This window comes from Numida meleagris, chromosome 2 (genome assembly GCF_002078875.1).
Source record: "Numida meleagris isolate 19003 breed g44 Domestic line chromosome 2, NumMel1.0, whole genome shotgun sequence".
In the NCBI taxonomy this organism is placed as follows: domain Eukaryota; kingdom Metazoa; phylum Chordata; class Aves; order Galliformes; family Numididae; genus Numida; species Numida meleagris.
This window is the reverse complement of record NC_034410.1, coordinates 98,099,733-98,113,125: the sequence shown is the minus strand read 5'-3', so window position 1 is coordinate 98,113,125 and position 13,393 is coordinate 98,099,733. Positions and strand designations below refer to the sequence as shown.

The 13,393-nt window shown below is 36.8% G+C and overlaps 1 protein-coding gene across 2 annotated transcripts in view; it reads right to left on the bottom strand.

Moving 5' to 3' along the window:
- LAMA1 (laminin subunit alpha 1) overlaps nt 1–13,393 on the bottom strand; it is a 99,800-nt gene that overhangs the window by 62,806 nt on the left and 23,601 nt on the right. For both annotated transcript variants that reach the window (XM_021386617.1, XM_021386618.1), the window contains exons 4-8: nt 8,922–9,164; nt 6,194–6,373; nt 3,160–3,249; nt 2,616–2,733; nt 1,382–1,560 (exon numbers count right to left, since the gene is read on the bottom strand). In XM_021386617.1, the coding sequence (XP_021242292.1) occupies nt 1,382–1,560; nt 2,616–2,733; nt 3,160–3,249; nt 6,194–6,373; nt 8,922–9,164 (810 nt within the window). The remainder of the gene's footprint in view (nt 1–1,381; nt 1,561–2,615; nt 2,734–3,159; nt 3,250–6,193; nt 6,374–8,921; nt 9,165–13,393) is intronic.

The following is a 13,393-nucleotide window of genomic DNA, read 5'->3' as shown; positions in this document are numbered from 1 at the left end:
ACTAATATGAATGAAGACCAGAAATGCTGCTATGCGGCAACAGATCAAGGGACTCAATCAATTTAATTTTAGCAAACAGAAGATCAGGGGATTGCAATCAAGAAAAAAAAACTTAGATATAAGAACAAAATTTGGTCTTCAAAAGCACAGACAGAGTAAGTAATGTTTGGAAGTTGAAGCCTGACACGTACAGTCTAAATATTTTTTAGCGTAACAGCAATTAATCACTGTGATGGCTTGCCAAAGATTATGGAAATGTTTAAGACAAGAATGGGTGCTTTTAGCAAAGACACTCCAGTTCAAAGAGGAAGGAAATGAAAAGAAATCCTTGGCTCTGTGTTCAATGGGAGGACAGATTATCTATTCATGAAGATTTATACCAACTTCACAATCTATACATCTTTGAAATACAAGGCAATGCGATTTTATGGCAAGGATTTTCTTTTTGTTAAAGGAAGGCTAAAATTTGAGGTACTTCTGATGTAAAGGAAATTTATAATGACGTGTGGATACATATCTGTTGGCTACAAATTGATTGAGTACTTTTCTTCAGTGCTTCTTACAAGTGAATTAGCCAATCTCAGGCTTAGGTTTAATCCTCCTTTGGACTGGCTGTACCTGCTGTATAATCAAATTCTCACAGACTCACCCTTGCTCTCTGCATCTATTTATGTTGGATTTCTAAAGTATGGGCTTTCAAATATATGTGAAAATCTTCTGTAATAAGACCTTGTGGGGTAGAAATTAAGTGTCTCTCGATGTGGAGACCTCTAACACTGCAGGAACTTCACGTTTAACTCCGTTAGTCACGTAATAACAAATGTCTTTTGTGGAAGTGAGGTCATTTTTCCAAAGAGTGACACTTGCCAATAAACAGGAAATTAGGCTCAGAGACCACATGTTCTACAGTAAACATATCAAGAAGAAAATTATTTGCTGTAATATCTTACGAAACAGAGTTTGACCTTAGAACCATGAAATGGGCCATTTTCACATTGGTTGAAAAGGGCTGTTATAGGACAGGACACAATTTTGGCACTTCTGAAGACACTGAATCTTTAATGTTGGCACTTTGTAGAGGTTTATCCAAAGGAGAAATGGGTTTCCTATCACAGCAATTAGATTTCCTTTCTAGGAAAACGTATCTCTACTTATTCTTTTCTTCTCCAACAGCTTCTTATAAAGCAATGAGACCTGCACTTCCACAGAAGCATTTTATGCTTTTCTCTAGAAGTTTTGGTGGTATGTAAAAAAATCCTGTACAGTTTTTAGTTATACTGTAATGGATAGAATTTATGTTTAAATTCACAGTGAGCTGAAATATACATCATATCATGCTATAATTAACCAAAACACTAGGATGTTGTTTTCCAAATCTTACTTTTTGTGGTCTAAAATATCCATCAGCACACATTTCACAGTTGATCCCAGTAGTATGTTGAGAACAGTTTAAACAGACACCACCTCCTATGTACTGGCCATGAGTATTCATACTCCTTTTTTGATCTGCTATACTCTGATTGTAATAACAATCTTCAGCTTTGTTATGACAGTTGCACTCTAAGAAGGAACAGAAAAGAAATACAATTATTTTATTATTTATGTTGTATAACAGTTGCTACAACACTGATACTTTTCAAAGTGGAAATTGCAAGAAGCAGAGCATATAAATTCATCTCAGAAATGTGATTTTCTTCCCATTAACCATGCTGTATGCTTCAGCAGTCTCAAATACATTCTGTTTCTTAGCAAGTAAGCACATTTCAAAAATATTGTCACTGCTTTAATAGCGTCCTTTTGACAGTATTCTGTAAATCACACTCCTGTGAGATGTGTTGCCAATAGTGATGTGTGGATGTGTGCTATCACTATTAACTGCTCTTAAATATTCTGTCCTCTGCACTACAAAAGAAAATCCATATAATTCTTCTCTTATCTGCATTATAGACAAAAGTCTCACAAGTCAACAGTGCCTGTACATAAGTACACATTTCTTCGAGGTTAGAAGATAATTTTCAGCCCAGTCAAAAACACTTACTTTCCAAAGAGTGACATTTGTGTAAAAAACTTTTCTACTAAGAATACTTTTCCATTTGTAATTGTAAATTTTATCTAATAGGTTCTTAACTGTCCGCAGTTTGTGCCAAGCATTAGTGATGCAAAGAGAGAAAATGCACTAGCTGGCCTTTGAGACACTCATTGTCACAGCTTAATTCAGTCTATCAGATAATATGAAAAGTAGTGGGGCAGTTTATTTCAAAACATTTGTTATCAGAACAAAGTCTTTTTTATCTGCTGAAATTTACGATCAAGTAAGAAATCTGCATTTCAATTAGCTAACAAAATGATTGATGCAAAGCTGCTAGTTTTTACAGGAGTATAATAAATCTCCAAGACTCTTTTGTCCGATCCTCTCTGAAAGTTTTATTGCATGACACCTCTATGAGCCTAGCAGTTGTGTTGGACAGAATACTTAAAAAGATCTAAACAGTCATTACTGAGGCAGTTCATTTTTGGATGCTTTGGAGAATTGGTGTAGATCTCTATGAAAAGCAACTTCCAGCAAGAATATAGTAAGCCTTAATGAATTTATCTAAACCTTTGTGCACACTTACTCTCACATTTGTTCCCAGCAGAAATGGTTCCTGGTCTCCATGGTTTCTGATGGTACCCAGGACAGCACTTGTTACAGCTCTCGCCACATGTGTTGTGCTCACACTGGCACTGCAATTTCTAAGAAAAAAAAAAAAAATCTTTAAATACTTTTAAATGGACAATTTCCTCAAGGTTCTCAAAAGTCTGTCTAATATCAGATTTACTCCAAAAAACGTCAATGACAAATGCTCCACAACGATGCTATGTCAACTACTGAGAAGTAGCCTTTCTACAAAAGGAAGGATGACTCTCCTGTTGCAAAGCAGACAATTTCTTGCACCCCTCAAACTGTATATTTTTTTCAACACCAAAGAAAAAGAGTTCACTTCAAAAAGTTAAATTACCGCAGACACAGATGTGCTTGCAAAGCAAAGGAAGAAAATTATAGGAAATCATTTGTATGCATTGTGTAATAAGATCTCTTTTAGACTCCTATTTTCCATTCACCTTAGGCAAACTGGACTAGTTGTTTTGTGGAAATAGATCGGTGAGATTAAAAAATACCTTTGTGATTTCATCCAGGGGGCAGCTTCGAGCATGTCCATAACAAATACACATGCCACCAACAGAGATGTCCTTTATTGAGTAGTAGTACTGCAAAAATCAAAGACGGAAAAAAGATGAATACATTTACATGTATTTCTGTCTTCCCTCCTACATAGTAAAATGACAGCATGCCACTGTTTTTTGATATGAAAAATGCAAAGAAAATACAAGTCTTTGAATTTCTGTTACCTGGGGAAGCCTTCCATTTAGTGAATTTTAATATTTTTTCCTACATTTTTCTTCAATGGTTCAAAACAGTGATTAACTCCTAAGTATAAATAAGTGCACACAATTCAAGAAAGACCACCAAACGTGACTTACACCAAAATTTGCTTCTAAAAGAGCCTTTTTTTCACCCTATGAAAGCAATGAAGCATAACAAATTGCTATTTTTGAATTTCAGTTTGTGAAGTCAGAGTATGCTTTCCTAAAATGGAAACTGCCCTCTCTTAAAATCACTTTGTGCACTTCCTTCCAGACAACATCCTTCCTACTAGTATGAGGCAGTGTATTATACTATCCAAATTTTTAGCTTAAGAGTCGGTGATACAGTAGAATAGAATCTATTTATATTGCCATGTGGTGAGCAAAAGCAGCATGCATACGGAAAGGATTTAACTTGCAAGGCAAGGAAGAGGCAGGAAAGACCATCTGGGTTCAGTTACAGCTGTAGTATCAACATGGTTGGCCTGCTGGTATCCTGGGAAGTATGTACCACAGAGGAATGAAAAGAAATACTTTTTTGACTACACTTCTAAGCAAAAAGTTCAAGACTCTCAGACCTAACAACCCTACGGTCATCTGCTTCAGGATGAAGAGCTAGTCCTGGGTGGTCAGACCCGCTGACTTCATGGACTGTTGTTTTTTTGAAGGATCTTGGAGTTGGAGCAAACTTGCCTCTTTGATTGAATACTGAATTTGTAATGTCTTTAAAATTTTTATGATGTTTAGCATTTTTGTCTTTTTTTAAACGTTATGGTGTTGGATTATGAAACATAAATAAATCAGTGAACATTAAGCTCTTAACTACAGAAAAAGAGATCCAGACTGGAAAAAGTAGAAGGAGGACCAGGAGGCTCACTCCATTTCCCACTTCTTCCCTTTTATCTTGTTTTCTTAGAACTCACACTGTATGTGGCTCACAGCAGCTGTGTGCAGCTTGAAGTTGAACAAGAGACCAACACTAACCAAACGCTACAGAGAAAAATAAATAAAGAAATTAAATACAGAAACAAAACTGCTGTTGAACACTTAGAAAAGTTTTGCTTCAGCAGTTTGGCAAGATTATATATGAGAACACTGATAAAATGAGTATCAACAACTAGATGTCATGTCTTCAAAAAGAACAGAAATGGAATCCAGAAAGCTGCAAGTGATTACCTTCATTGTCATCGGTTGCGCAGTGTGTAAGACACTGAGTGAGATATCAGGACTTGGGAACCCTGACCCAATAAAACCTACATCTTGTGGAGATGGAGGTGTGTAGGTTTTCATGCGAAGCTGCACTAAGTCATGCTGGTGGGGCTAGTACTAAGCCTTGTATTACACAACAGTGTACATTATGAAAGCAGTGGGAGTATTTATTCTCAGAACTCTTCTTTCCCATGTAAGCTGAAAGTTTGTATGATTTCATGTCAAACATCCCTTTTTGGGGGTGTATTTCTTGATATTACAACATTATTAACATGTTCAAATATCTACCAGGCTGCTCCATGGGAACATCTCATCAGTTTAGCCCTTGTGTTAACTGTTTTCTTATGTCCAGTAAAACACAGCTGGAACAACTGCCCAGTCCTCTGTGCATGCAGTCCTCATGCTAGCAGCTCCCACGTGAGGCAGATGGAATGAGCAAAACATCCAGATTTTTTTTGCTTCAGAAATGCAGCAGCTGAACAGGCACCTGTGCTCAAGATGAGAGCAGGGCTGCCTGCTGAAAGTACCTACCAAAGCCTGATAAGAGACAGGTTCCTTTCTACCTTCTGTACCCAGCTACTCAACCAGATTTCACAGCACCATACACTTGTACTCTTCTCCTCAACACAGAGTCACACTGCTGCATGTATAGTAGTTCAGCAAGAAGCACAATCTCTGCACAAGGGTTGCCTGTATCAGAGAAGCCACAAATGCAAGCGCCAGGTTGCTGTGAAAGTGAGGAGGACTCTGGATTCCATCTTAACTTAGCTGCTTATGGATGTTCTTAAATATGTACAAAAGAAGGCACAAATAAACACTTCTCATGTTTTTCTGTCCTCAGAAAGTCTACCTTCATAGAAGAACTTGAAGCCACTGATCTCTTAGCTCACCGATCTCAAGCAAATTAAGAAGATGGTCAAAACAGTAGAATATAAAGCAGAAATACAGCAGAAAATTCAGTTATGGCAGGCACTGTTACTAGGAGCTCCAAAACCAAATTTCTGTGAGATGTTGAAGCAGTCAGTGTTTTGGTATCTCAGTTTCCCCACTTTCAAAATCCAATATGTAAGGATTAATTAAAACTCCCAAGTGGTTTGCATTATTATTATACCTGGCCTTAAAAACAACTTATTAAAATGCCTTAAAAAAAAACAAAAAAACTGAAGAAAAGTCATCATGACAAGAGTTTCCAATAATTCCTCTTATGAATCAGACCTCTGAGAACTGAAATCCTTAATACACTAGAAAACATACTGCAGTTGCATAAAGAGCAACCTCAAATGACACTTGCATCAGCCAAACTATACTTTTTTCTTTCCTCACAGAGCATTAGAGATGTTCTTCCTAGTTTAAATCATTTGAGCAAATAAAGCAAAAAGCAAAAAAATTAAAAATATTTTTAAAATATTTAGACTTGTCTCTGGTAATGTATTCTTTTTAATAACATCAGTGGGAAGGCAAAAATCTGTTAACAACCTCTCAAAATAGTTCAGTGGATGGCAAAGCTCTTCCTCAAAGAGATCAGAAAAGGCTGTCCCACCCTATCATACTGAACAGTGTTTCTGAACAATCAGCTTACCCTTCTGGTAACAATGGGATCGAGTTCTTTTGGATCATGATGGCTGAGAGTCATGAGGTCAGCATTAAGGGTTCTAATACGCTGCAGTCGTAGGCGAATATATCGCGCAGAAGTAAAGTCCAAAAGCTTTTGCGAAGGATCATCAGCACTAGGTCTGCCGTTGATCAGAGACGTGTGAATCTAGGAAGAGGGTCTGAATTAATCATAAACATAACTGTGATCCATTTACAACAGCAAACGTCTTAGTGTGAGAAATAAACATGTAAGACTGAAATTTGTTTTGCAGAAACTCAGGATAGTGAGATGTTAAATTAATTGGAATTATTTTCCCCACCCTCTACCTGCAGGTAGAATTCTTGCTTCCTGATGTACACAGTTCTGAAACCACCACTCTTGGCTCACTGTAAAGTCTCATGTCTCCTGGACTTTTGTGGAGATACCATAAAGAGAAGACTCGTACCGTAGGCTGGGCGTTACTTCTCCTGGTCTTCCTTCCTCTCCCTTATTGACATGGAACATGTAACTCTGGCCATAAGCATGGTTTTGTCCTTACAGATCTTTCCTACACAATTTGTAAACATTGTAAAATGTAACCGAGCACAGGCCCAGTTTGGAGACATTAATCCTATATCCTGTTGGGACAGAGCTGCCTAGTCAGCAAGGAATACTCAGTGATAAGACAGTGCAGTGGGAGGCCACAGTTTGGATGACAACTGAAAGCAGAAGGCTGCCACCACAAAACCATCCGTCTGGTCTCCATCTCTTTCTCACTCAAGCTCATTCTGGCCCTGGTAAGATGGCTTTTGGTATCAAGCTGTGCAATTTCTTTTAGCAACAGCTCCCTGCTCCTTTCCAGAGCAATTCAAGACCACACCGTTTGTGCTGCCTTTTGAGAGAGAAAGTGCAAAATGAGACCAGCATGCTACAAACAGATGTCAAAGAGTACACCTAACATCCATCACAAGAGTCATGCTCTGAGTTCATCAGCTACATTTTAAAGTGTGAGGCATATTCTCATTTATGCAGAGCAATTTTGTCTCGCATATTACTCTTGAATTTATAGTTTGAGTTTTCTCCACTACTGTCAAATATTTCCCACGACACATGCTATTTCATTTTAGATAGTCCCCCCTGCCTCTAGCTCAAATTCTCTGGAGATAAATATTCTCTCTGTTCATGAATAGTGTTTTCAAGCGATGAAAAGTGAAATTTTATACACATCTTAATTCTAAACCTATCCACTGGCTAGATCAGTGGAAATTTTGTAAGAATGCACTGTAATTTATATAGAGAAATCTTTCCTACCTGGAAAAGAAAGAAACAGTAGGGATATATACTAAAATGTTAAGGAAGAAAAAGAATAATTCTCCATGTTCACTGCTATATTTGGCTAATATATTGCTTACATATGGCTTATGTATACTGATATGTTTGGATTATATATGTTTGCATTATTTGTGTTCCTTAATTGAAGATCATTTCCCAGCAATTGTTGTTTTAGCCTTGGAATTTACCACAAACTCTGACTTCACAACATAAATTTCTGGAAGCAGATTTTCAAGCAGTATAGATCAGGTTAATAGAGTATACAATCGTGCTGTTATACCTCTTTAAACCTGTAAGAAGTCCAGCAGCCAACCTGGCAGAATGTCTGAGTTAGCTCAAATGTTGTTCGGTTACATACACATTTAGACATGTGGTCCTTTTACCCTATTCGTTCTCTCAGACCAGAGCAGTCAGTACAAGCAAAGTATAGAACAGCAGCTTGCTAACAAATGCTAAAAACAAGCAGATGTTTGTAGAGATCATCTGATTTGCAGGACTTCCTAGAACCTCATATTTAAGTTCATTATGCTGACCAGAACCAATTATGAAGCACTAATAATACATATTCTTAAAAGAGTGCCAAGATTCACAAATATAGGTTATGAGATTCTCTGTGCAGGGAAACCTCCTGTCTGCAATTCCAGCTACAAAGGAGCAGTCTGTTCTTTGTGAACAACAACATGCATGCAGTGCAGAGCAATTTAATTTGGACTTTTTTTTTTTATGTTTCTGATATATTTTTATGTTATTGCATTTAGAAATGTTCCAGATAGTGCTGTTGATTATACACGTGCCACCCAATTTTCTGTATATCTCTGGTTTTAATGCATCGTTTCATTATGTGGCTGCCTCTATGACATAAATTACACAAGTACCATTAATAGAGTTTGCTAAAAGAAAGAACAGTCAACAGTGAGGCTGCACAACTCATAATTCTTCTAATTATATGAGGTCCCTGAAACAATGCCAAGGCTAGTTTAGGATTTCCAGCTGTGTCGAGCACTTCAACAGTTTTTACAGTTTTATCTCACAACCAGGTGTTCCTAAGACAGGAATTTTCTTTATTAAATGAAAAACCTGGCAGAACATAGAACTTCTGTTGTAGTTGTCTATAGAATAAAGGAACTACTAATACACAGTTAATAACCACCATCAAATTATGTGAAGGGGGACAATAAAGACTTGAATAGTAGGAATATGTGGAGTGAAAGACATGTTTTACCCCAACTTTCAAAAGCTTGCTAAACTGGTATATGATGTAAAGATAGTATCATTAAGGAAGAATAACAGATCATCTGGTAGTGCTGAGGCTGTTGAACTCTACAACTGGGATTCAAATGTTTTCAAGTCTTAATCAGACTGAGCTCATACTCACAAACCACAGGTGCAAAAACGAACATACCTCTCCATGTTCCAGGGGAACTAGTCTGGAATAATAAGAGGTGCAGATCACTTCATCATCTCTCTTGTAAGTTGGCGGCCCAACTCTTGGTGTAATATTATAACGAGTTAAACACTCTGTGTCGCTAATTGCATAGTACTGCCATGGTTTGAACTCTGTGCCATCTATGGAGCGTTCCAAAATCCAGTTTCCAGGTCGTGGAGCATTAGCAGATTTGATGATGACATATGCAACTTGAAAGACCTAAAAAAATGCAAGGGAAAAATTTTAACACTTCATTTGGCTCCAGAAGACCACAAGGGGCCAATTTGGTGCTCAAGTTAACTAAAATTTTAAAAGCAGTATATAATTTGCCAGGGAAGAAGGTAAAATTTGGTAGAGTGGCACTAGACAAAAACTTTTGGACAATTTTTTGATCAGAGGCTAGATTAATATTTTATGATACTAATGGAAATATGTATCAAAACTCTGAACATTACAAGAAAACATCAAAATATACCAAGTGTATTCAATTTGTACTGTGTTAACGTGCAAGCTGATATATACATATATATACACACCATTTATTTCAGGATTACTTGGGAACAACATTCCTTCTATTTAGCTTTTCTGAACTACTGAAGACTTCAAAGTGGGTTCTTTTTTTGAAACAGCTGCAGACCAAACAACTCTTTGTTTCACATTTTAGCTGGGAGTTTAATCCTCTCAGTAAGAACATTTCTGATAAGCTTTTTACATCCTATATTAAAAATCTCTGCACATTCCATTTTCATTCTGTGTTAAAGCTATTTAACAACACTTGTAAAGTTATTTACAAACACTGCTGAAAAAGTACACAGATAAATCAGGTAAATGTGACAAATATAAGGATGATAATGTTATTGAAGTAGCTCTTAAGTATGGAATCTCTCAGCTACATGTGTAATTGAGAGCTTTTTAAGTGACCTTGTCACGGCAGCTAAATAACCTGCACTAGCCCTGGACTTGCTACAGCATCAGCCACTAACACTGAAGGGCATTTTCTCCAAAACTACTATCTTCCTCCTTACCTAATACCTACTACATTACCTCACAAAAGGCTGTTGTTGCATATTGATAAGACTCCTCATGAGAAATTAATGTTTTATGAGCACTGTGTTATCAAACCACATGTAGAAAAAAGAAAAATAAAATGTTGCTTAACCATCTCAGAGGTCTGTAGTCTCACTAGAGTGGACTGCCTGGTTGGCTGGTTAATAACTCCCATCTGTGTGTGCAGTATTAATACCATGTTGAGCTCCACTTTGGCCACAACCATTTATTTCAGACATTTTTAAGTACAGGAGCTTGTTTGATTAGGTTTTGATTTTGTCAAGTAGGGAAACAAGCACACAGAGATAAGTAGTAATTACTTCTTGTGTGCAATTCAAGAGACTACTTCTGAAACAAAGCATTCTTTAAGTGACCAGAGCTTTGCTTAGGAGATTTGCAGACTTCAGAAGGAAAAGAAAATGGTGATACTTACCTTCAAATTCTAACTTATTAGATTGAATATGTTTTTAAAAATCAAACACAGATTTTATTAAAATCAGGCATAACTTTAAATTTGATGTTCAGCTGGTCTGATTTTCATTTTATTTATTTTAATTCTCTGCTTGCTATCATCAACTAAACTACTTTCCTACTTATTACACAGTTGGCTGAACAACAAATGCTCTACTTTTGATTACATGGAGATTTTTCAAGACCCATTATATTCTGCAGCTGATGTAGCTAGTTTTAAATCCAGTTTCAACCAGTAATAATGAATTATCTTTCATCACAAACTAACTGCAGGCACTGCTGCAGAAATACTTTCACACAAGAGTATTTAGGTTGCATTCATTTTAAATATTGAATTTCTTGGTGAGGGAGGATAAGGGAAAAAGCCAGTTAAAGATAAAAGTATTTTTAAGCAACTCCTTGGGCAGTTCATTTTAATGTTACAACATTTCAAGTCAGTGGGAGATTGACTTTTCCTGCATGTCTACAGTTCACCAAGAGCTGAAATGAAGATATTTGAAACCAAGAACCCAAAAAAGGCGTTCATAAAACAAGGAATTGTTCTACAGACAATGAAGTATGTGTAGTCAGACTGTGTAAAAAACATTGTCTTGTTTTCCCTCTGAAGTTTCTCAGGTTTCTCCCACACGTAGACCACAAATACCTAAAAGTACTTCCTAAGTAAATTTACAGGATACTGAATATCAACAGCATCAAAATGATTTGTCAGCCTCTGAAATTACTTAGAAGAATGGATATTGCATTTATAAATGAAAGGATACTGCATGAGCGTTCCTGTAGTCAAGAAGTCAGAATACAACCTCTCTGTAGGTGTTATATTCTCAGAGATTATGTTCCCTAACAAGGGATTGAAGCTGGAAGAAGGGATCCACATGTCCCCAATGTTTGCATATTAATACATTTCAAGGAATGTCAGCTAGGGCTTGAGGGACCTCATATCCCATAGCCTCTGCAACCCAAAACAGATCTGAACCAGGAGCTCCATGTAAAGCAAACTGACTTTCCAATGCCCTCAGTGCACTTCCTTAAAGATTTTAACTTTAATGACTTCTCCACATCTGAACATCACCAAAGGCAGTTTCTTACCACTCAGCCCATTCATTCACTGCCCATCAACTGGCCACGTGATAAACTTGAGCCATGTGGCAAGAGCTAATGATTTGTATGCCTTAATCTAACTGTATAGCTTTCCCAGAACTCATTTCCTTATTGAGATACAAGGGTAAAAAGGGTAAGCCAAAGCAAGGTAGCAGAGACCAAGCTGCCATAGATTAGTAGCATCATTTTACAGGCATTTCAATCCTGACTGTAAAGATCAGCCAAATAAACTTGTACGTGAAGAGCCCCTTCTTCGTAGCAGCAATACCAACACATCACTTCTGCTTTATTTAGCCTTACTAATGACCTTGTTTTCCTCAACTCAGATCCTGCAACATCAAGAACTTTGTTCTTGAAACGGATACGTAAATGAACCCCTCCCCCATTCATCAAGAAATTTTGCATTCTCTTTCCCCTAACACTCAGCCAGCAGTGGCCACAGAGCAGATGCTAGCCAAATGTTCCGTTTTCCAAGTGCATGTTCAGTGCTCTGAAGCCTACGTAGGTTCTGATAAGCACAATTTTCCCTGTAGTCTTTTTAGATAAAGACTCCCAGTTATATTTTTCAATTTACATCAGTGGAAAGAACAGTAAGGGAAGATGATGTCTTTCCATAACTGTACGTATTTGAGGCCCAATCTCCACAGTTAAAGATGAGTTCACCAGATTTTTTTCTCTAAATTTCAGAATTTTTTTAACCTTTTAAGAACAAGGGTACCAACTAGTACCAAACCAACTAGTTCAAATCTACATCCCAGTTCAAACCCAAACTCTACCAGATCTTGAAAAAAATCCAAAATATATCTGAATATATATCTGAAAGATATAATTTTAAAATTTCAGGATCATTGTCAGTAACCTATTGTATACCTTACTGAAATCACATTGGCGTAATGTAAACCATATAATACAACAGACCTCAAATAAACAAGTCTGAAGTAATGCAGTGGTCTTGGCAGAATGGTTCCTCCTAACCTTTATAAATTCAGCTAAATTTCTCCTTCAGGATGAGCACAGCAAGGAAATCTGAAAAACAGCTAAGTGTGTTTTTCAATAGCATGACAAGCCCTGTGGTGAAAATGCTTATTGCAACTAACATTAGTCTGCATTTTAATTACAAAATCCTTTCTGCATACAAAACTGGTTAAAAGAAAAACTTCATTTTCTCTGATTTTATTTTCTGAATCAAAAATGTCTGAAGTGAATCTGTGCCAACCCTCAAAAGACTAAAAGACTACATGCAGGGATATTGAGTATCAGCCTGGGATTAAGGTCCCTTACAAAGCCCTTCAGTAAGAAATTCTGAGGCCTATCAATTGTCTGCTACATTTTGCTCTGAAAGGTTTGTAATGCTAAAAGTACAAACTAATCTCAATCTTTTCTGGTTGGTTTTGATTCATTATGTGCAACCGTTATTTTTGAATAGAAGATGTTAATTTTATTCAAGAATTGTACTATAAGAATGTACAGATGAGTACACTGAATATTGCAACATCAGTTTTACAGCAACAAAAGTGCTTTAAAGAAACTTGCCATGTACAACAAATTAATATTGCTCTACCTAAGTCAAGAGAATAGTATGCATCTTTTTACATCAGCAAAGGGTTTGTCCTTACACTTCTTGCCAAGTGATTTCAAGAGCAAAGCTCTGTAGAAATCATATTATAATATTATTTACCTTGTATTTGACTTTCTAATATCAGAAACTGCAAAATGCTCTTATATCAGTCTCTGAGTGGTAATCCTGTATTCATGAAATATTCATGAGTAATGACTTAATCAGAAGTGGAGATGTTTTCACAGCTTGATACCTGGGGGTCTTGCTCCACAAT